This window comes from Pristis pectinata, chromosome 5 (assembly GCF_009764475.1).
Source record: "Pristis pectinata isolate sPriPec2 chromosome 5, sPriPec2.1.pri, whole genome shotgun sequence".
In the NCBI taxonomy this organism is placed as follows: Eukaryota; Metazoa; Chordata; class Chondrichthyes; order Rhinopristiformes; family Pristidae; genus Pristis; species Pristis pectinata.
In genome coordinates this window covers 88,156,570-88,179,815 of record NC_067409.1, presented here as the reverse complement: position 1 = coordinate 88,179,815, position 23,246 = coordinate 88,156,570, and the positions used below count along the sequence as shown (strand labels likewise).

Here is a 23,246-nt window from a genome sequence, read left to right as displayed (position 1 = left end):
ATCCTCATCTGGTTCCACCTATTGCCTGCCAGCCCCTACCTTATCCCTCTTTCTCACCTCTTTATACTGGCTATCTGCACTTACAGTCCTGATGCAAGGTCTCGACCCGAAATGTCAACTATCCTTTTGCCTTCACAGCTGCTGCCTGACCTGCAGAGTTGTTCCAGCAGTTTGTTTATTGTTTGTATGTATTCTTTGCAGAAATATTGGAGAATAAATGCAAATGGTCATCCTGGAAAATGAAGGGATAAAAGGCAGTGAATGGTTAAAACAAAATTTATATACCATTTCAATGGGAAGCATTTTTAACTTATCACTTTTTTTTCTATTAATGATCAGAATTGAGTGGAGTCCACCTCATACATGTTTAGCCTCAATATCAGCACCAAAGTTTATTAGAATATAAAGTGTAAACCAGTACTCTGAAGTAACAACAAAAAAACAATATGGTGGTTTGTACTTCTATTAACAAAACTACATTTCAATACTGTGTCACTTTGAGACTGGGATTTGCATGTTGATCATTGTTTGAGAGGAAATAAATTTCCCTTCATGCTTTTCTAACATCCAACTTTCCAGTTGATTCCTGCCCCCTCTTGGCTGTGGGTAATGAAAATACCACACTGGCTGGTTTCTCAATGAATCTTTGAATAAATCACTTTGATAGATTTATTTGTATCAAACCTGGCCCCAGACCTGGTTTCATGGAATGGAGTTCTCCCTGAATAGAAGACTAATATTATCACATATTACTTACTTTATTTATCCTACCATATGCAAAGATTCATTTAGTTAATGGTCTAGGATACATTTCATTTTAAATGTTGAAAGCTGTTAAAGTGATTTGATATCAAGATGTCTTTATGACATCAGAGCTGTTACTGTGACATGAAGGTACTGTGGACATTGAAATATCAGTTTATAAACTCACCACTACAATTACTTGTAAAAAAAAACTGATTTTCATCAAAAGTGAATACAAGAATGCCTCTCTGTCTTTTCCATCTCTTCTGTGGCAAGAATATGCTTTGGGTCACACAGTAACTGCTTTTCTAGTTTTTCTTCAAGGTGAGGAGAGATACTTAGGCGTAATAACTACTGTACTGCACATTTTACAACTAATTTTTATTTACTAAAATTGCAGTTAAATATGAGAAAAATTGATGATATGAAACATTGCATTTCCATCAAATGAATGGCTTTTGAACTCAAAAGCAAGACAGCAATGTTTGCACTATACCATTGGACATTTTTCATTACCACTTGCTCATTTCTTGACCTTGTAAATAAGTGACCACGGTCACTCAACAAGCTTACATCTTAACTATCCCTCATGTTTAAGCCATTAATGGTACTCTTTAAAAGAGCTTGGTTACATGCTCACTTTTATATAAGGTGCTTCCAGTTCTTGTTTAACTGTGTCACTCAATGAATTCACTCAGTTGTTACTTGAAGGAGTCTTGAGTCCTTAAAATTCAATTAGGATTCATTAAACTTTGTAGAAATAAGCAAGTGATAAGTATAGATAATATTGTACTTTTATTGATACAAGAGCTACAATTCCAAAGGGAGTAATATGAATTTATTCTGTTTTTCAGGACAACATGAAAAAAAGGTACATACTGTACACACCGTCTTTCTCTTTATCATTTCCTCCACATGCTTTCTGTTATCTCCATTTTCATTTAAACTTTATTTACATTTTATAAAGCAGCCTAATTTACTCAATGTCTGGCTGGCATGTGCATGTGATACATAGTGTGCATGTGATATTCCAACTGATCCTACTTAATCTCCTTGTTAGCTGTGCATTTTGACATGTTCTATCTTATTAGGATCAGGAAGTTTGGGGATGAGAAAATTCTTGCATGGGCATCATTCCTCAAAGATGTTTCTGATCTTTATTATTGCAGGGTTGTGAGATGTTACTTGTATGACTCCAAACTTCAGGGAAAGTTTGGAGGCAGCCAGCATTGTACATCTGTACTTAACAGTTCATCCTTGGTTTCAGGGCTATTCAACTGTTTGAGAGCATCAGTGTACTGTGAATCTTCAGTTTCACTTGCTGCTGAGGGATAAATAACCCTTTGGTATCAGAGACTGTCATGACTGTGAGAACAATTAACTGATGATGCATCATCAGGCAAAAAGAACTGGCTGATAGCTGAGACCCCTCTGTGTGTTAAGCACTCTCTTCTTCATATGATAATGCAAGTTCCATCACATTTGTCAAAAATTGTCCTTGACAGCTGCATTAATGGGAAGAGAAGTTTACCTTCTTGCTTCTATAGGATTTGCTAATCTCTTAAACTTGAAGTTTCTGCAGCTCAAAGTTTATTGTAATTTCCTCCTATGTAGTGATTGATTTGTGCCCGAAAACATTCTACTTCTATCTTACAGCCCTCAGTGCTGGTTGAGACAAATATGTTTTCTCAGGCCATCATATAGAATGAGGATGAACTATAGGAGGCTAATTTGCTGAGACAGCTTAAGAAAATATGATGAAAACTACAACAAATATGTAGTGCAATTAAATACCAATGGAAACTTGTAAACAAAACAGATGAGCAGAGGAAATATGTGAGGAAACATGATATGGAGACCCCAACCCTCTGACAATATGTTACTATTTCTGAGAAGATCAAGTACCTTAAGTACAATATTTTACTTCCTATGTTATTTGGAATCTTGCTGGCAGTCTTGACAACAGCTTGACTATGTCTTTTCAAATAATGTTTTCCCCAGATGTTCCACAAATAGGAATGTACTTAGAGGTGTTTTTTGTACTGGATAGTACATGACATTCATTGTACTGATACAGTTGGAGATCCCTTGAATTTTGAAGCTTAGCTGGGACAAAATATTCACGAGTTGAGAATGAAATCTCATTCAAGCTGGATGGAGCAACAGCTTTGCTAATGTGGTCAAAAGTAACTGGTTAACTTACAGGCTTTTTTTCTCCTGACTAAAAGGTCATGAAAAATCAACTCTACTATGATCAAAATTTGTTTTTAATTTGGTAAGTATAGCTGTTAACTTTTGTAGCACACCCTCTGACAATATGTAACTATTACTTTAAACTAAAATGTGATGTCTTGCAGACGATCGACCAATTAGAGACAGTGAGCGGAAAGCAGCATTGATGCACTTCAGTACGGATCAGGCACATGAGTTCCATGAATATCCTGCTCAGGAAGCGGAAAATGTAAGGTGAGAGCAAAATATGTTAAAATAAAATTGGAAGAATCTGACACTTTGATATATTGATAGAGGTTATATTTATATACAAGCAGTTGATCCACTTCATTGTCTACAGTGATTGCAAGATGTTAAAAGAATGGGAGTTTAATACTAACAGCTCTACTATGTATGTGTTGACCTTCTATCCCAGAACGTTGACCTCCACATTGTTACAATTCTTGAACCATTGAAAAGAGGCACTTTCAGTTATACATTGGGCCTTGAATTGAATAGTTTGTTGAGGATGATCCAGTGGAAGGGGCAACACCGGAGAAGGAATGTACTAAGGTCCGAGATCATTGGTAGAAGAATCCTGGAAGTAGTGTGAAGGAAGCTCCAGCATCTCACAGTGTTTTGCATTCAAGGGAAGCTGAATTTAAAAACAGTTGATGGAGGGTCTAGGACTTCGAAAATATGCCAGAGGATAGCAGGAGTTAGGTGGTCCAAGGATCTATTGGGCATGCGAAAGGATGCTTGAGCATAAGCAGGCATGGTTTGCTAGCACTGGAGTTTCTGAGATAATATTGGAGGCTGCAAGATCTAGTTGTCTTTTGGGGAAGTTAGACCAGGAAATTAGGACTCAAACTGCCATTGTTTCTTTAAGCTCTGGACTTCAAAAATCCTTTGCATCATATAACTCCCTGTAAGTCTTATCCTTAAGGTAACTGAAATCACTTTTTGGACTCTCTGATCTACTTAGAATGAATAGAAGAGCAACGTGGATTACTCCTGTGGCCTTCTGATGCTTTTTGGGTCACAAAAATGTATAATTTAATACATCCTTATCAGATATTGCTAACATAATCTTCATAAACTAATTTGGATGTTTAAAAGAAATCTTTCAAATATCTTTTAATATTTTGTTTTTACATAATTTCCTATCTTTCGTCCTATTAAAACTTTAATCTGCATAGATTTTCTGTCTATAAAACCTTACTCCCTGGTGTGACATTTTTAACTCTTTTATTCTTCATTAGACTTGTAATGTTCAATTCAGATTTTAAAAAGCTGGTCTACAATTGCATAATCTGGCTTTTTGGTGATATTGTTTCACAGTTCCCAGTGCTTGCACCATCCATACATATCATTGCATCTCATATTGGACAAACAGTATTAACCATTTTCCATACAATTTCAAACATGTTACTTGTGACATTTAGCATGCCAGGGCAGCTTAGTAAGCTCATACCTTCTACTTATATAAAAACAGAATATGATGGGAACACTCAGCAGGTCATTTAGTATCTGTGAAAAGAGAAACAGTTAACATTTCAGGTCTGGCACCCTTCATCAGAACATATTAAAACTTTAACAGGTTTTTTTTATTCTCTATTTAGCTGACATAAAAGGCTCTGCTTATTGTAAGCAAATTTGAGGCTTCAAACCATTTCAGTCAGGCCTTCACACCAGGTTCAGATTGTATAGTCCGAGGATGTGCCGTGTTTTTAATTTCCCAAGTTGCTTCAGTATCACCTTCAGCTACACTGAATGTGGATAACATCTACCGCACTCCCCTGGTCAATATGCTAAGTTACTTCCTCAAATTTGTGAGACAGGATTTCCCAGGAACAAAGCCATGCTGACTATCCCTAAACAATCCATGCCTTTCCAAATGAAGATAAGTCCTGACTCTTAGAATGTTTTCCAATAGTTTTCGTACCGCAGGACTTTAGTAAGCCCTTTGACAAGGTCCTGCATGATAGGCTGGTCCATAAGGTTGGTGCACATGGGATCCAGAGCAGGTTGCAAATTGGATCCAAATTTGGCTTGGTGGTCGGAGGCAGAAGGTGATGGTGCAGGGTTGCTTTTCTGATTGGAAGTTTGTGAGTAGTGTACTATAAGGATTAATGCTGGGACCCTTAATATTTGTGATATACACTGATGACTTGGATGTGAATGTACAAGGTATAATCAGTAAGTCTGCAAATGATACGAAAATCGGTGGTGTAGAAAATGAGGAAGGTTGTATAAGGCTACAGCATGTTATAGATCAGGTGGAAGGTTGGGCGGAGCAAAGCAAATAGAATTTAATCCTGACAAATGCATGGTGGTGCACTGTGGGAAAGCAAACTGGGAGGAGACGTACACAGAAAATGGCAGGACCCTAGGGAGTGTTGATGAACAGAGGGACCTTGGGTACAAGTCCTAAGATCCCTGTAAGCAGCAGCACAGATGTGGCAAAGAAGGCATAAGGGATGCTTGCCTTTGATGGCCATGGCATGGAATGCAAGAGCTGTGATGTCATGTTACGGCTTTATAAAACATTGGTTAGGCCACACCTGGAATATTGTGTGCTGTGTGGTCACCGCACTAAAGGAAGGATGTTATTCTGCTGGAGAGGGTGCAGAGGAGATACACCAGGATGTTTCCTGGATTTGGGCATTATAAGGAGAGACTGGATAGACTAACACACAAGAAACTGCAGATGCTGGAATCTAGAGCAAAAACAAGCTGCTGGAGAAACTCAGTGGGTCAGGCAGCATCTGTGGAGGGAAATGGATAGTTGATGTTTTGGGACAAGACCCTTCATCTCGACTGAAAGAGTAGAGGGGGAGGGGTGGGGCAAAAGCTGGCAAGTGATATAGGTAGAACCAGGTGAGGGGTTGATTGCCATATGGATTCAGGTGGCGGAGGGAGGGGTGGAGACAGCAACAGAGGCTGGGAGGTGATAGGTGGAGGCAGCAAAGGGCTGCTGATGTTGGAATCTGATAGGAAAGGAAGGTGAAGCATGGAACCAAATAAGGGAGGTGAGGTGGGCAGATGGGAACAATGAGGGTGGGGACCCAGTGGGAGGAGTGTGTGGGTGATGGGCAGATGGAGTAAGTGGGGGAGACGAAAGAAACCAGGTGATATCTTTCCTCAGATTCTACCATTCACTTGCGTAGAAAGGGCGGTTTATACAGGCAAATTAATCTAACGGCTAGCTTGTCTTTGGAATGTGGGTGGAAACCTGAGCAGCAGGGGAAACTTGTGGTCAGAGGGAGAATACAAACTCCACACAGCCGTGATCAGGAAAGAATTTTTAATGTGCTTGCTTGGTTCAGTTCGATGTCCTCAGTCACCGGGGGTGTCTTTAATATGCCATTTGTACAGCAACTAGCCACATGTGCGTGCATGCCGCAGAGATGATTCAGGGATGTCCACTTACACCAGAGGTCAAACCATAAGGCCCCATCTTTTATGTCTTTGATAATCTATTGGGTTCTCCTGCAACTGAAAGGAGAACCCAAATGGAGAAAGTGTAAATTTGATATCAAAGTATCGTCTTGCAACAGATATTTTTCCTGTAACTAGGGTTTAATTTTTTTGGTTTTGTCCAATAACAACTGAAAATCTGTTGGCTTTTGTGGAAAAATCTGTTTTTATTTTCACCAATAAAATTCCATACTGGCTGTAAAGGTGAATTGTGCAGAACAGCTCTTTTAAGAATGTTGTGTGTGACTTTCAAAGTACATTAGTAGATGACTGACCAATCCCTTTGGACTGTGTGACGTGCTGGTCAGTAGTCTGACAGAGGTGAAATGTGCCAGAAGAGTAATAGCTTGGGTGGAAGTGGAAGTTGTGCATAATAACTTGAAAGAAAATATAAATGTTGATGAAGAAATAATGAAGTTAATAGCTGAACTAGTCTGTAAATACCATTGTGTTGTCATTTCTGTGGCTACCAGCAAAACTGCTTGTCAGATTTAAGAGCATCTATGCAATGAATCTCATGTAAAGATCAAAAGTCTGGTCTCAGCTAACAGAACTCGTAACTAAAGTGAAAAAAACACATAAGGAAGATGGAGGATGTTACTGATGAATTTGTTCTGGTCATTATGTGAACAGCGAACACATTGAAGCAAATGGATGGACGTCAGGTGAGCTGGTTTGCAACAGAACCACTATACTAGGAACCCTGCCAAGGGTACACCAGCTTCACTTCAGGTACTTGCTGGAGATTTTCTGAAGTGATTTGTGCTGCACTGAAGATTGAAGATAGTTATTAAGCTTGGTTGAAGTACCCTTTAGGTACATAATAATCAAGTGGTGATGAGAACAAGAATGAGGGGAACACTTGCAACAGTTGACATGGAAGTTGTACAAGAACACAATTCCCTCTTTCTAGCAACAGTGCTTAGGAAAGTTCTCAACACGTACAACAAATTGTGCATATAGAGACTGGAAGTTTGACTGAAGTTCTCTTTTAATAACCAAAATTAATTAATTTTAGTGAATAAACTGAACCAAAACTTAAACTGAAAAATTTAAATGTTGTCTGTAAGCTAAAGGGAGGCCAACATGTTGTAATCTTGAGCATGTTGATAAAAATTGCATAAGAATTTCAAGAATTGGATTGGCATTTTCATGTTTATAGTTCCCTTCAAATGTTAATAAATTATTTAGATTTGAATTATCTGTGAGGTTATATCACTCTTAACTGCATTAAAACTGATGAGACAGTTATGATACCTTGATGCAGATAATGTTTCCTTGACTTGGTTTGCTTTGGGATTGACTCCACATATGTTGACTATTCTCCAGCATCTCATCGTAGGAACTCAGTACATTTGATTAATGGTGACCATTTGGACATAAGTGCATTATAGATGCAATGAGCCTTTTCTTCATGATAATCAGACTTTTGTACACTTCATTGAAGGATTATTAATACATTAATAATCAGGTAAGGAATCCCTGGCTATCTATTTCTAATCTTTCTTAGGCCAGAGATGCTGAGGTCCAATTGTAATCTTCCTTCTAATTATCCTGGCTTACAGCAAATGATCCATTTTGGCTGATGATCTAAAAGGAAACCTTGGTTAAATGATATTTTTGCAGTGGATGGTATATTTTCTGAATAAGCGATGTGTTGAGCATTTATTCTTGCGTGTTTTCAGGTCAAATTGAAAGTAAACAGGGTGAAAGACATCGATCGTTGGAATATAGTTTTTCCTGTTTCAGTCTGCTTTACCACCAGCCTATCAATTACAATATTAGCGGAGTTTCCTTTATTTGTTTTAAACCAGGTATTTCCAGCTGCCTCAACGTGAATCTTTAATTTCCCATGCAGCTGCCTTTGTGCCTTGCCTAAATGAGTTTGCTAGCGTACTTGGACTGGACCTGCACTTGCTGCCTGATTTAAGAATGCTTGGACTTGTTTCATACAGGTCCCTGATAGCAGAGAAAGGTGACATTTAGAATTGTCATGCTGGTTGGTTTGGAAACCAGAATCAAGGGAGAAAGAATGTTCTGCCAATCAATTAAGTAGACAATTCATAGATTAAAATTTTGAGTATAGATAATTTAATGAAAATGTTTGTCCCATTTGGGCTAAAATCCAAGCAGCAGAAAAGGCCAGGACCCGCATACAGCATCAGATGCAAGTTTAGTCGTGGTAGATGAGAACAGAGTTCAGGGCAAAGATAGACAGCGACACACTGAGAGAGTGAGACCAACAAATGTAGGACAGCTGAGAGGACGGCCAAGAGCAGGAGACCAAAATCGGTAAGAGAGGGTCAGACTCGTGTCAAATTGGCGACTAATAAAGATAAGTGAAAATCAACAGGATAAAAAGGTAAGTGGAGGGAAATGGTGAGAGAGAGTGAGTGGAATGTTCGGGGATATAGCATGACTATGATATAACAACAAGGAAAAACTACATAATTACCACCCCCACCTCCATCTGCAAGAATTAAACTATTTTAGGACATTGTGTGTGTGTATGTGTGTGTGTGTGTGTATGTGTGTGTGTATATATATATATATGTGTGTGTGTATATATATATATATATATATATATATATATATATATACATATAGGTTTATTATTGTCACTTGTACTGAGGTACAGTGAAAAAAACTTGTCTTGCATACCATTCGTACAGGTCAATTCATTACACAGTGCAGTTACATTGAGTTAGTACAGAGTGCATTGATGTAGTACAGGTAAAAACAATAACAGTACAGAGTAAAGTGTCACAGCTACAGAGAAAGTGCAGTGCAATAAGGTGCAAGGTCACAACAAGGTAGATCGTGAAGTCGTAGTCCATCTCATTGTATAAAGGAACTGTTCAATAGTCTTATCACAGTGGGGTAGAAGCTGTCCTTAAGTCTGGTGGTACGTGCCCTCAGGCTCCTGTATCTTCTACCCGATGGAAGAGGAGAGAAGAGAGAATGTCCCGGGTGGGTGGGTCTTTGATTATGCTGGCTGCTTCGCCAAGACAATGAGAGGTAAAGACAGAGGCAAGGAGGGGAGGCTGGTGTCCGTGATGCACTGGGCTGTGTCCACAACTCTCCGCAATTTCTTGCGGTCCTGGGCAGAGCAGTTGCCGTACCAAGCAGTTGTACATCCAGATAGGATGATTTCTATGGTGCATCAGTAAAAGTTGGTGAGAGTCAAAGGGGACAAACCAAATTTCTTTAGCCTCCTGAGGAAGTAGAGACGCTGGTGAGCTTTCTTGGCCATGGCACAAACGTGATTTGACCAGGACAGGCTGTTGGTGATGTTCACTCCCAGGAACTTGAAGCTCTCATCCCTCTTGACCTCAGCATCATTGATGTAGACAGGTGCATGTACACCGCCCCCTTTCCTGAAGTCAATGACCAGCTCTTTTGTTTTGCTGACATTGAGGGAAAGGTTGTTGTCGTGACACCATTCCGCTAAGCTCCCTATCTCCTTCCCGTACTCTGCCTCATCGCTGTTTGAGATACAGCCTGCAACGGTAGTATCATCAGCAAACTTGTAGATGGAGTTAGAGCAGAATCTGGCCACACAGTCATGAGTGTATAGAGAGTAGAGTAGAGTAGAGTAGAGGGCTGAAGACACAGCCTTGTGGGGCACCAGTGTTGAGAATAATCAAGTCAGAGGTATTGCTGCCTATCCTCACTGATTGTGGTCTGTTTGTTAGAAAGTCAAGGATCCAGTTACAGAGGGAGGTGTTGAGTCCTAGGTCTCAGAGTTTGGTGACAAGCTTACTTGGGATTATTGTATTGAAGGCAGAGCTGTAGTCAATAAATAAAAGTCTAATGTAGGTGCCTTTACTGTCCAGATGCTCCAGAGCTGAGTGTAGGGCCAGGGAGATGGCATCCGCTGTAGACCTGTTTCAGCGATAGGTGAATTGCAGTGGGTCCAGGTTGTCTGGGAGGCTGGAGTTGATGAGTGCCATGACCAACCTCTCAAAGCACTTCATGACAGTGGATGTCAGAGCCACTGGTCGGTAGTCATTGAGGCATGTTACCTTGCTTTCCTTTGGTACCAGGATGATAGTGGTCTTCTTAAGACAGGTGGGAACCTGAGATTGAAGCAGGGAGAGGTTAAATATGTCCACAAATACTTCTGCCAGCTGATTAGCACAAGATCTGAGCACATGGCCAGGCACACCATCTGGGCCAGATGCTTTCTCGGGTTCACTCTCCAGAAGACTGATCTTAAATCCTCACTGGTGACCATGGGTTCAGTTGCATTGGAGGCTGTCAGGGTTGTGGTGGCAATCCACTTCCCTTCTGTTCAAAACACGTGTAGAATGCATTAAGCCCATCAGGAAGGGATGCGCTGTTGTTAACTATGCAGCCCGTCTTCGTCTTGTAGCCTGTTACGGCATGTAAGCCTTGCCATAAATGACAGCTGGTCTGGGACTCTATTTTGAGTCGGTATTGCCTCTTGGCATTCCTGATAGCTTTCCGAAGGTTATGTCTCGATTTCTTGTACAGATCAGGATCACCAGATTTGTGTGCAGCAGTCCTCAACTTCAGTAGGATCTCCCGGTTCATCCATGGTTTCCTGTTTGGGAACACCCGTATTGTCCTCTTCAGTACACAGTCCTCCACACACTTGCTGATAAAGTCTGTGATGGTGGTGGCATACTCATCTAGGCTGGCAGCTGAGTCTTTGAACATGGACAAGTCCACTGTCTCAAAGCAGTCACGTTGGAGCTCATCTGCTTCCTCAGACCAGCACTACATGACTCTCTGTACTGGATCCTCCCATTTCAGTTTCTGTTTGTATGTGGGGAGAAGGAGCACAGCCTGGTGGTTTAATTTCCCAAAGTGAGGATGAGGGGTGTCTCAGAAGGCATCTTTGATGGTTGTATAGCAGTGGTCAAGGGTGTTGGCACCCCTGGTGGAGCAGGAGATGTGCTGATAGTAACACACTCTTGAGGTTGGCCTGATTGAAATCCCCTGCGATGATGAAGAGGGCCTCAGGGTATCCTGTCTCAAGTTTGTTGACCACAGAGTATAGCTCATTGAGTGCAGGCTTCATGTCCGTCTGTGGTGGGATGTAGACTGCCATCAGGATAGCTGAAGTGAACTCCCTTGGCAGATAGAATGGTCGACACCTCACCGTTAGATATTCCAGGTTGGGTGAGCAGGAGCTCATCAGGACCATCACGTACTTTATTCAGATTCTGACCACACTATCAGGAAGTAAATGTGTTTTCTGGGATCCAAGTGTAAATCTGAATTGAGCATTTTAAAGCAAATAATGTATTCAAGTACACTGAAGAAAAGTTAGTTGCTCTGCCAATTAATTACATGCTTTCACAAACAGAGTAATCTAGCAGGAACACGAGATACTGCTAATCACTGATATTAAAACTGAATTGGAATTACCCCATGGCTTACATTAATTATTGATATATTTTTATAGCTTTTTTCTACAAAGTTCCTGAGCATGGGTTCACAAGGAGGTATAATACAAGATTGCCAAAATGATAAATGATTTATGGTACTTGTGTAGTTTGATTTTCATTGGACTTTACTCTTTACCTAGAGTTTGAGTAGCAAACATTATTAATTGCATTTTCAAAATAACTGAATTTGTAGCTAATTCTCAATTGGTAAAGTTAATTACATCTCATTGCACAGAATCTGTCATAACCAAGAACTCAATGACCATTTTGTGATGCGCAAGAACTGAAGATATACTATATGTATACAAATCTTTGAAGGTAGCAGGACATTTGGAAACCTGTTTTAGAAGGACAAAAAGGATCCCTGCTGTTATTAATACAGGAATTAAAATACAAAAACAAGGAATGTTTGCTAAAAGTGCTGGTTAGGCCATTGTGTTCAGTTCTTGGGCTTTAAAAATGATGTCATGGTATTGGAGTGCATGTGGAAGAGATTTGTTATAATGGATGCAGAATGGGGGATTTTGGTTATGTGAAGAGACTAGAGATTTGAGGAAGTCAAGAGGGAGCTTTATAAAAATGTTGAGAATCATGAATGATTTTGACAAAGCAAATTAGGGAAAATTGATTCCAGCGGCAGGAGGACCAGTGACCAGATAACACATTTAAGGTGATTGGGAAAAGAACCGGGGATAACACAAAGCTTTCTTTTTACTTAGTGAGTTGCTGTGATCTGGAAAGCACTGCCTGAAAGAATAGTGGAGGCAGATTCAGTGGTAAATTCAAAATAAAATTGGATAAGTGGTTGAAGAGAAAAATATAATGAGACTGTGGATTAATTTGATTTGATATATAAGAGCAAACAGGCACATGAGCTGAATGAGCTCTATTATTCCATTATTTCTAGTTATTTTTAGGAACTGCTTGTTGATTAAAAATCACAAGTAGCAATTATTAACATGTCCTGGACCAGATCAAAATCATTATTTATTATAATAAAGCATACAGTTCCAGAGTGGATCTGATGAAATGTGGAGCAATCAAGTGATGCTTCCTATTAATTTACAGGTGAAAGGTAGAATGTTGGTTAGTTGCTTAAATAATTATCCAGAATCCTGAACTTGCGATCTAGGTGAATAAGTTTGGTTATGGGTACGTTTGGAATAAAATGCAAAGGATAAAAAGTATTTTTATGAAGTCCTAACTTGATGGACTAATGTCCCTTAGGGAAGAAAACCTGAGCTTGTATGTGATTCCAAATCCACAGCATCATTCTCGGTACCAAAAGCAGATGTGACAAAGACATTTTAGCTCAGTTGACTTTGCAAAATCCTCTTCTCTTGTCTTCAGGATGTAGTGCCAGAATTTACAAAGCTGCAGGGGAATTTCTTGTTTAATTACACCTCGTGTCTTCCCTCAACTGATTAATCAGTGTTTCTTCATATTGAATGCCATTTGGAAGAAAGACTAAAAATTGAAAGTGCACAGAATACATTATGGACAGGGGACTTGGATCAACTCAGTAACACTATTACTAACTCAACTGTGATGCACTCAGTGAATCTATGATAGATGTTGAGATCCAGCAGAAAGGGAAAAGTCTACTTGACCTCGTTCTTGCCAGTCTTCCTAAAGTATTTGCGTCTTGCTGGTGGGAGTAACCATCACCTACCATCGACTATCTTTGTGGAGGCAGAGTACCTTCTTCAAACTACCTCCCTTTTTCCATTAACGTGTGCACTACCACTGTGTTAAATAGGATAGCGGGCCACAATGGGGAATCATTGTGATGCTCTGGGCTGCTCACAGGAAGTGTCATTAATCCTCATAAGATAATGTGTTATAATTTATTTCCCGTGGGTGACTAAGTGATTGTAATTAATAGCATGGTATCTCATTAGCTAACAACAGCAAACTAAGTGGCATTCATTGTAAACAGAATAGACCATAACAGAAGCTTTCGAAGGCATATTTTATCAAATGATTAACCAAAATTAAAATAGTTGCAATTTGCATTGGAGCTTGAGGATGCCTACTTTGGACCTAATAAAGGTAGATAAGAGTATTTTCTAAATGGCAAGCTTGGAATTTGTAAAGGAGTGGAAATATTTAAGGTTGCAATTTTAGCAATCATTAACATCCACTGAGTGTAATTGTGTCAGTCATTTATCTTAAGGGACTGAAGTACATAGAGATGGAAGCTTTGGTTAGATGCTATTTACAGTCCTGCATTCAGTTCTGTGCAGCACCTCGCAGAAAGAATATATTGGGTTTGGTGAGATGGACCAGTAAATCCACTAAAATGATGTCATTAATAAAATGGTTAAATTATGAGGACAGCTAGCATGTACTTTAACATGTACAGGAAACTACGAATGATTTAGTTGAGGTGTTTAAGATCATTAAAGGATTTCATCGGAGGGATAGAGAGAAATTACTTCCTCTTGAGGAATCCACCACAAAGGGCATAATGTTTGAATTTGACATGTCTTTCCATCGGCCTTTCAATCAGTGTCTGAAACCACTACTTTCACAATCTGTTGGAAATCTGGAATTCTTTTTGCCCCTCATCCAAAAGTTATTGAGCTTAGGTTAATTGAAAATTGACTTGTAGCTTTATTTAGTCAAAGTTATTAAAGGTAATGGAACAAAGACAGTTTGATGTATTTCAAACGCAAATGTTGTGATCCAACTGAGTGAAGAACGACTTTTCCTAATTTCTTCTTAATTGTTTTCAGAATAAAGTTATTAGTGCAGAGTATGTTATCCAAGGACCACTAGTGCTTTGCCCCTGTTCTGTGCCTGATGCCAGATTTGTTGCTTTACTTTTCTGTGGATCTCCACCTGTAATTTTGGATGTTACCCATGTTGAGACTTGGCACTTGTGAACACTCTACCCTTTTGTTCTGCTAGAGATGCCTGTAGCAATAAAATTGATTCTGAAATAGTGAGCAGAACTTGAATAAATTACCAGCTGTTGACAGCATCTCGCTTGATTACTGATGTATATCAGGCACGGATAGCAGAAGCTCAGTCCACTGTTCACCCACCTTCAAGCAAGCAATTCTGTTCCATTTGTAATTATGCAACTCCATTTTTCTGAAGAAAGAGGATAATTTGTGTGCCTAGACCAGTAGCTTGTTGTTACTTGTCTATGCTTAGAATAATTTGAGCTGAGAATGGGATAAAAGAAGCAATTGTATAAACAGAAGTATTGTATACGACACTGGTTTGTGGGCTACATCCAGCCTACAGGATTGTTCTTGCACAAAGATTTTTCCTATCCCATTTGGCTGGATGTCTGCCTGCCTGCCTGCATTTGCCTGGTTGGCTGACCCAGCCAGCCTGTGAGGTTTGCAGTGGTCCAGGCTCTGCATAGTGTTAGCATTATAACAACAATCTGCTGGAGGAACTAAGCGGGTTGAGCAGCATCTGTGGAAGGAAAGGAGTTGTAGACGTTTCCAGTCAAAACCCTGCATCAGGACTGCACATTATAATGTTAGCATCATAATTCTGTTCAAATGAAGAAGTGGTTTTATTGGTTTCCATCTGAATGGTGAAATCCAGGCCAAGATCCACTCTTGTGCAGCTGCTGTGCACAGTACATACCCTGCCGTAAGGACAACACAGGGCCACATAATTGTTAATCTTTGATTGGACCATTCAGATAAAAACCCTTTCACCTCTTCAGCCCTCCAATACTAAGAGCTCACAGCAAGACCCTGGGAAATGTGGGCCGCTTCCCAAATCTCTGGAGCTACCTCTTGGCAAAGGCCGACTTCTGTGATGAAATTCATTGTCATTTTCAATGCACTGGCACAGCATGTAGTCAATTGAGGAAAAGGGTCTCTGAAGATCAAGACCTTGGATCTGGCACAGAATTCATGGTTTACAGGGCAGCAGTAAGACCTTGACTACCTACAGTTATTTCAAGGTACTGGAAAGATACCACTGAAGCTGTCTCTGCTTCGTTATCCTCTCCCAGACAAACAGCCCCAGAATTGAGGCCCTAGTTATACTCAAGAGATTATCAGGCAGTCCGATGAAAAGATTCAAGGATGCGCAACATTTCCTGTAATTCCAAGGAATCTTTGGCCATGACCACTCAAAGTAGAGAAGGAACCTTCGACATAGTATTGAGAACTTCTGAGTTCATGCATCAGGAGCACACTGAAACTCTGTCTAAGTGAAGGAAGCAGTGCACCACCTCACAAACTTCCCACCTGGCTGCTCTGTGAGGCATCCTCTGTCTGTGGAAGAATCAACTGTTCCTACACAGTCTTCATCAGAACCCACAAAACCATCGTGGAAGTAAGTCATCCTTTATCCTACCGGACTGCTTAATAAGAAGAAGACAATGCCCAAATCATCATTGATTTTCACATAGAAGCCTGTTCCCTCCTCCAATCAGAAAGAGGCTCAAGTGCTTTCAAAAAGACATGGGAGATCTTGAAGCTGCTGGCAAGATGGAAAGCAGCACCAGAAAAGTGGCAGGTGGTACAGCAGGGAGCTGATTGGGAAGAAACAAAGGGACAAAAGGAGACATTGAACATGAGAGAATCTGAGGCCTGAGAAGAGAAAAGGAACAGATGAGAGAAAGAAGAGTGACAGAGGAAAAAAAAATCTAATATTGACCATGTCAAAGATTCCAGAGGCTTTTTTACCTTGCCTGGAGAACTTGTCATGTCCTGGCTTTTCACCTAATCCTTTACATCAGAGCTCATAAATATCAGTTAAGCACTGATACTTACACTACACCTGTGCGAATCCCCACAGCATCTGGCGATCCTGTGATCTCTGTCTCGGAGGTCACATCAGAACGTCCTTTAAGAGGGTGAACCCTCGCAAGATATCAGGCCCCGACGGTGTACCTGGCCGGGTACTGAAAATCTGTGCCAACCAACTGGCTGGAGTTTTCAAGGACATCTTTAATCTCTCACTGCTGCAGTCGGAGGTTCCCATCTACTTCAAAAGGGCATTAATCATCCTGGTGTCCAAGAATAGCAGAGTGAGCTGCCTCAATGACTATCACCCGGCACTCAAATCTACTGTGATGAAGTGCTTTGAGAGGTTGGTCATGGCTAGAATTTATGCATGCATTTAAGGTGAGGGGGGAAAGTTCAAAGGAGAACTTTTTTACACAACCCTCCCCACCATGGAGGACATCTTCAAGAAATGATGCCCCAAGAAGGCAGCATCCATCATTAAGGACCCTCACATCCAGGACATGCCCTCTTATTTCTACCATCAGGGAGGAGGTACAGGAGCCTGAAGACCCACACTGAACATTTTAGGAACAGCTTCTTCCCTACCGCCATCAGACTTCTGAATGGTCCATGAACACTACCTCGTTATTCCCCTTTTCCACTATTTATTTATCTATCTACCTATTTATTTATTTGATAACTTATAGTAATTTTTATATCTTGCACTGTACTGCTGCCGCAAAACAACAAATTTCATGACGTATGTCAGTGATAATAAACCTGATTCTGATTCTAAATATCTGAGTTTTGGTTCTAGTCTGAGGTTGGTTGGTTCTGATCAACTGAAAGCTAGAATATGAAGAGCATGCAAACAGAGCAGAACTTTGAGAGGATTTGATTGGCTTAGTTAATTAGACAGCAGTGGTGTCCGAGTTTGAATAAAACACATGATTCATTTTCCATTAACAAACAAAACTGCACCACAACTTTAATGCCTTGGAAGTATTTTATTCAATCAATTAACACTTTAATATTCCATTTTTTGTAGACTGCTAACTATGCCTGCAGAACAGGCATATCTAAGTTCTGAGCTGCTGACAGCTAGATTATTAACCTTACATGATCATCATAATTCTAAGCTTCTGCTTTGAAGACTTACCATAGGAGCGTAGGAAAGTACAGAATTTGAAAAGACTGCTGGTCCCAAAAATCACTAACCCCCTCAAAAAGGTGTTGATGTTACCCTTTAGATTTTTTCCAAGCTATCTGATTCCTGTAGCTTCTGGGGTAATCAAATGTCCTTTTCACTCTCTTTGATGTAAAGTTACTGTTTCTTATCTGTGTACTTTGTTTATTTTAAGACTGAATCTGTGTGTGTTATTCTAAGGTTCATAGCAACCCCATGAACATCATTAGTGTTAAATTCAATTTTTTGAGGTTCAATTTTATCTTTTAGAATAGTATCTTTGATACTTCCCTCAGCCTTCTGCTGTCTTTGTAAACAATCCCAGGCTGGTTTCAGCAAGACCATCTAAAAGCCCTTGATTTTTTATCTGATGTACTTCCACTCCAGAGCCATTTTTATGACCACTGTTTTCATTTCATTTCCTCAAGGAACGTTTACCCATCTAAAGCCTATTTGTCCCCTTAATCCTTCTGTTTGAATTTTGATGGCATATATAAACTTAAAACAAATTTATTTTTGTCATCGCTAGATAGTCAATGTCTTGTGACATCTTCTTATACGTATTTTAACCTGTTGATGCAGCCCCACTTAAAATCACCCTTGATTTTCTCAGAAACTTGCCTCTTCCATGCATTTTGTTATTTTTATTTTTTATTTACAGCGTGGTAACAGGCCTTTCCAGCCCAACGAGTCCACGCCACCCATTTTTTTTAAAACCCAAATTAACCTACCTGTACGTCTTTGGAATGTGGGAGGAAACCGGAGCACCCGGAGGAAACCCACACAGACACGGGAGAACGTACAAACTCCTTACAGACACCAACGGGAATCGAACCCTGATTGCTGGCGCTGTGATAGCGTCGCGCTAACTGCTATGCTACCGTGCCGCTGCCGTGTTTTTGAGAACCTTTTCCATAATAGCATCAAAAATCTGGGTGGTAGCATGGCTGTGGAATTTCCACTGACCATTCCTGTTAATACAAACCTAAATTGCCTTCCTTAAAGAAACACGACACAAGGCACTCCCAGAAGCAGAGTCAGCCAAAATTGTCTTGTATTCAGTTTTTTTAAGTTAAATAGCTCTTGAGAAATTTAATACATGTTATTATCTTCATGAGGAACAGAGGAACAGGAATTAGCCGTTTAGCTTCTCAAGCCTGTTCTGTCCTGTTCGGGAAGATAATGATTGATCTGTCTTCTAACCCTTTACTTGCCTTTGCTCCATGTCCTTTAATACTATTGGATAACAAAAATCTTCCGATCTTCAATTTACAGTTGTCCTAACAGCAGCTGCTGTTTGCAAAAAATAATTGTAAACTTCTGTCAGGCTTTTGTAGAAATATTTCCTCAGTTCACTCTTGAGAGATTTATCTCTAATGTTTAGGATGTGTAATATTTGAGAAGATGTCTTTCTTTAATTGCCTAATCAGTTTGATTTGTATTTTGAAAGTATCACTCATATCATCCTCTAACCTAAATTCCTGGGAGTACAGTCCTGTCTTGATTAATTGTTTTACTGATCCACCAAGTCTACTGCATTTATGACTACAGTGTACCCCATGTTACGGCAGTTTGGGTAACAGAAATTTGCCCTTATGGAACTCTCAAATCAGTACCAAAAATTTTGAGATATGAAATTTATGGGGGGGGAAAAAAAAACCTAAATAAGCACAAAATGCAAAAGAAACAACAATGTTTTTCAATTTTCGTCAAGGTTTGTGTTACAGAAAATCGCAAAATGGACAGTTTTCCAGAAATATAACCCCTCAATAATATGGAGTTGTACTGTACTCTGTCATATACCTGTCATGATGCCTTTCTATGTTGAAAGCTTCAACCTTATCAGCCTTCAACCTTCAGAGTTCCTGGAAAGGCGATCATGGTCTTGATTATGTATTTTACTGATCTATTTAGTATATTACTATATTGTATTCTTGTCATGATACTTCGTTATCTAGTAATGAAGAAATGAACCTAGTCTTGTGTTGTGTAAGGTATTACCCATTCCTGACACAAATTATTGTGGTTCTTCAGGGACTACTGGTCCTCTTGTATTTCTCCTGAACTTCAATCTGCATGTCAGATTTTGAACAATGGGTGTATGTTATTCGGCCAATTTACTCTTTGTATAATTTTCCCCACCTATACACTTGTGCATTGGCTGTAATTATGACTGAGGATCCAGTTCGTGTTTGCCTTCACCTGCCTAGAAGCACATGCTATATTACTGCCCCAGCTGAGAGCAGGAGAGAAATTGACCTTGGGATGTTTCTATAATAAAAACAGAAAATGCTGGGATTACTCGGCAGGTCAGGCAGCATGAGTGGAGATAGAAATAAAGTTAACATTTCAGGTTAATGACCCCTCATCAGAACATATAAGTTGTGGAGACCATGGTTGTCTGGGTGAAACGGTTGGTTTCAATGCAGTTTGAAAGAAAGGGAATTGAATACTAGTTAATCATACCCAATTTGTCTGGAAGAGTGTAAATAGTAGATGATGAATGAGGGCAGTTAGAAAAAATAATATGCCAGACTGAGATGCCAAACAGCAGTTGCATGAAATCTGAAACAAAATAGAATTGTGGCGACTCACCGTTTAGTCGGGCGAACCGGCTCGGCAGTCGGGTCGCGTGGCGTCGGAGCGACGAGGCCCAAGATGGCGGCGGGCCTCGTCTTTCCCGAGCAACGGGGAGAACCCGCACGCGGGAAAGTCTTGATGACGTAGTACTTACGTCATTGCTGGTTGCTTTGGGCGGGAACATTCTCCCTTAAAGGGCCCACGCAAGGCGGGAAAATAACCACTTCTTGTTCGACAATCCTCCGACTAGCGTCTTGTTTTATTTCGCGGTAGCAACCGCTACATTGGTGACCCCAACGGTCCAAACGGATTTTGGACCCGCGCAATGGCCGACAGCACAGCAGCCAACGCAGTGGCCCTCAAGCTGCCCACCTTTTGGTCACTTCGGCCCAGCGTCTGGTTTGACCAGGCCGAAGCACAATTCCACCTTCGGCAGATCACCTCCGACTCCACGAAGTACTACCATGTGGCTAGCTCTCTGGACCAAGAGATAGCTGCCCAGGTTGGAGACTTCATCCAGTTGCCTCCGGAGGAAGATAAGTACCCGGCTTTCAAAGACCTTTTGATTTGGACCTTCGGCCTCTCCCATCGTGAGCGCGCCGCCCGCCTGCTTCATCTGGACGGCCTGGGGGACAGATCCCCATCCGCCCTAATGAATGAGATGCTGGCATTGGCCGAGGGACACAAGCCATGCCTGATGTTCGAACAGGCCTTCCTCGAACAGCTCCCCGATGACATCCACCTGTTGTTAGCTGACGTCGACTTCAGCAACCCCCGTGAGGTGGCCGCCCGGGCAGATGTCCTGTGGAGGGCCAAGCGCGAGAGCGGTTCGTCCGTCAGTCAAATCACCAGGCCGCGAGCCCAACGCCCGCCTCGCCCGGCCCCAGCAACCGAGCAACCACACCCCAGGAACGCAGACGACGACACAGGTGACCAGCTGTGCTTCTACCATCAGAGGTGGGGTGCGGAGGCCCGTCGATGCCGCCCACCCTGCAAGTTTCAGGGAAACGCCAGGGCCAGCCGCCGCTGATGGCTACGGCGGCCGGCCGCCGACACAGCCTCCTATTCGTTCAGGACAAGAAATCTGGACAGCGTTTCCTCGTTGATACTGGAGCGGAGGTCAGTATTTTGCCCCCGACCGGCCGCGACACTCGTAACAGGCCACCCGGTCCTCTACTCAATGCCGCCAACGGTACAATGATACGGTCTTTCGGCACCCGTACACTTCAATTACAATTCAGCGGCAGCCGTTTTACCTGGACCTTTACCCTTGCCACGGTCGCCCGACCACTCCTAGGAGCTGATTTTCTTCGGGCCCACAATCTGTTAGTCGACCTGCGAGGGAAGCGGTTAGTCCACTCTAGCACCTTCCAGACCTATCCCCTGGGAGAAATCAGCACACCAGCCCCGCGCCTGGACTCCATTTCCCTTCCTGGCGACGATTTCGCCAAGCTCCTAGCCGAATTCCCATCAATTTTGGCACCTTCGTTTACGAATTCTAGGCCCAAACACGGGGTACGACACCACATCATTACTACAGGGCCACCCCTTCATGCCCGAGCACGACGATTACCTCCAGACAAGCTCCGCCTGGCAAAGGAAGAGTTCCATCACATGGAGGAGCTGGGGATTGTTCGCAGGTCAGACAGCCGCTGGGCCTCCCCCCTGCACATGGTCCCCAAAGCCACCGGAGGGTGGAGGCCCTGCGGCGACTACCACAGGCTGAATGACGCTACCACCCCGGACTGCTATCCCATCCCTCACATCCAGGACTTCGCAGCGAACTTACACGGGGCCCGCATCTTTTCCAAAGTGGACCTCGTTCGGGGATACCACCAAATCCCGGTCCATCCGGATGACGTCCCCAAGACTGCGATTATCACCCCATTCGGCCTGTTCGAATTCCTTCGGATGCCGTTCGGCCTTAAGAACGCCGCGCAGACCTTCCAGCGGCTGATGGATGCGGTAGGCCGAGACCTGGACTTCGTGTTCATTTACTTAGACGACATAATGATCGCCAGCCGTAACCGCCAGGAACACCTTTCCCACCTCCGCCAGCTGTATTCCCGCCTCTGCGATTTCGGCCTCACAATCAACCCATCCAAGTGCCAATTCGGACTTGACTCTATCGATTTCCTCGGCCACACAATCACCAGCGACGGGGCAACACCCCTACCCGCCAAGGTGGACGCTATCCGCCATTTTGCCCGCCCCGACACAGTCAAAGGCCTACAGGAATTCCTGGGGATGGTCAACTTTTACCATCGGTTCATCCCTGCAGCAGCCCATATCATGTGCCCTCTGTTCTCGCTGCTGGCTGGTAAGGGCAAGGACATCACCTGGACTGACGAGGCTGCGGCTGCTTTTATTAAGGCCAAAGACGCCCTGGCAGATGCCACGATGCTTGTACACCCTAGGACTGACATCCCGACTGCCCTCACAGTGGACGCGTCCAACACCGCGGTGGGTGGGGTACTGGAACAGCTACTCGAAGGCCGTTGGCAACCCTTGGCATTTTTCAGCAAGCACCTTAGATCGCCAGAACTGAAGTACAGCGCTTTTGATCGGGAACTTCTAGCACTGTAGCTGGCGGTCCGGCATTTCCGATACTTTCTAGAAGGCAGGCCTTTCACCGCTTTCACCGATCATAAGCCTCTGTCCTTTGCCTTCTCCACAGTCTCCGATCCCTGGTCAGCTCATCAGCAGAGACATTTATCCTACATTTCCGAATTCACAACTGACATCCAACATGTCTCCGGAAAGGATAATGTCGTTGCTGATGCACTTTCCAGACCAACCATCCACAACCTATCCTTGGGTGTCGACTACGCGGCCCTAGCTGACGCACAGCAAGCCGACGATGAACTGCCCAGCTACAGAACCGCAGTCTCAGGTCTGCAGCTCCGAGATTTCTTGGTTGGT

General features: G+C 42.1%; 1 protein-coding gene across 6 annotated transcripts in view; it reads left to right on the top strand.

The window, feature by feature from the left end:
• The window catches only part of cep72 (centrosomal protein 72), a 133,133-nt gene that overhangs the window by 41,081 nt on the left and 68,806 nt on the right, over nt 1-23,246 (top strand). For all 6 annotated transcript variants that reach the window (XR_007956402.1, XM_052016695.1, XM_052016694.1 and 3 more), the window contains one exon: nt 3,102-3,210. Coding sequence is in view for 5 of the 6 variants with exons in the window: in XM_052016695.1 (XP_051872655.1) it covers nt 3,102-3,210 (109 nt within the window). In the remaining variant the exon portion in view is untranslated. The remainder of the gene's footprint in view (nt 1-3,101; nt 3,211-23,246) is intronic.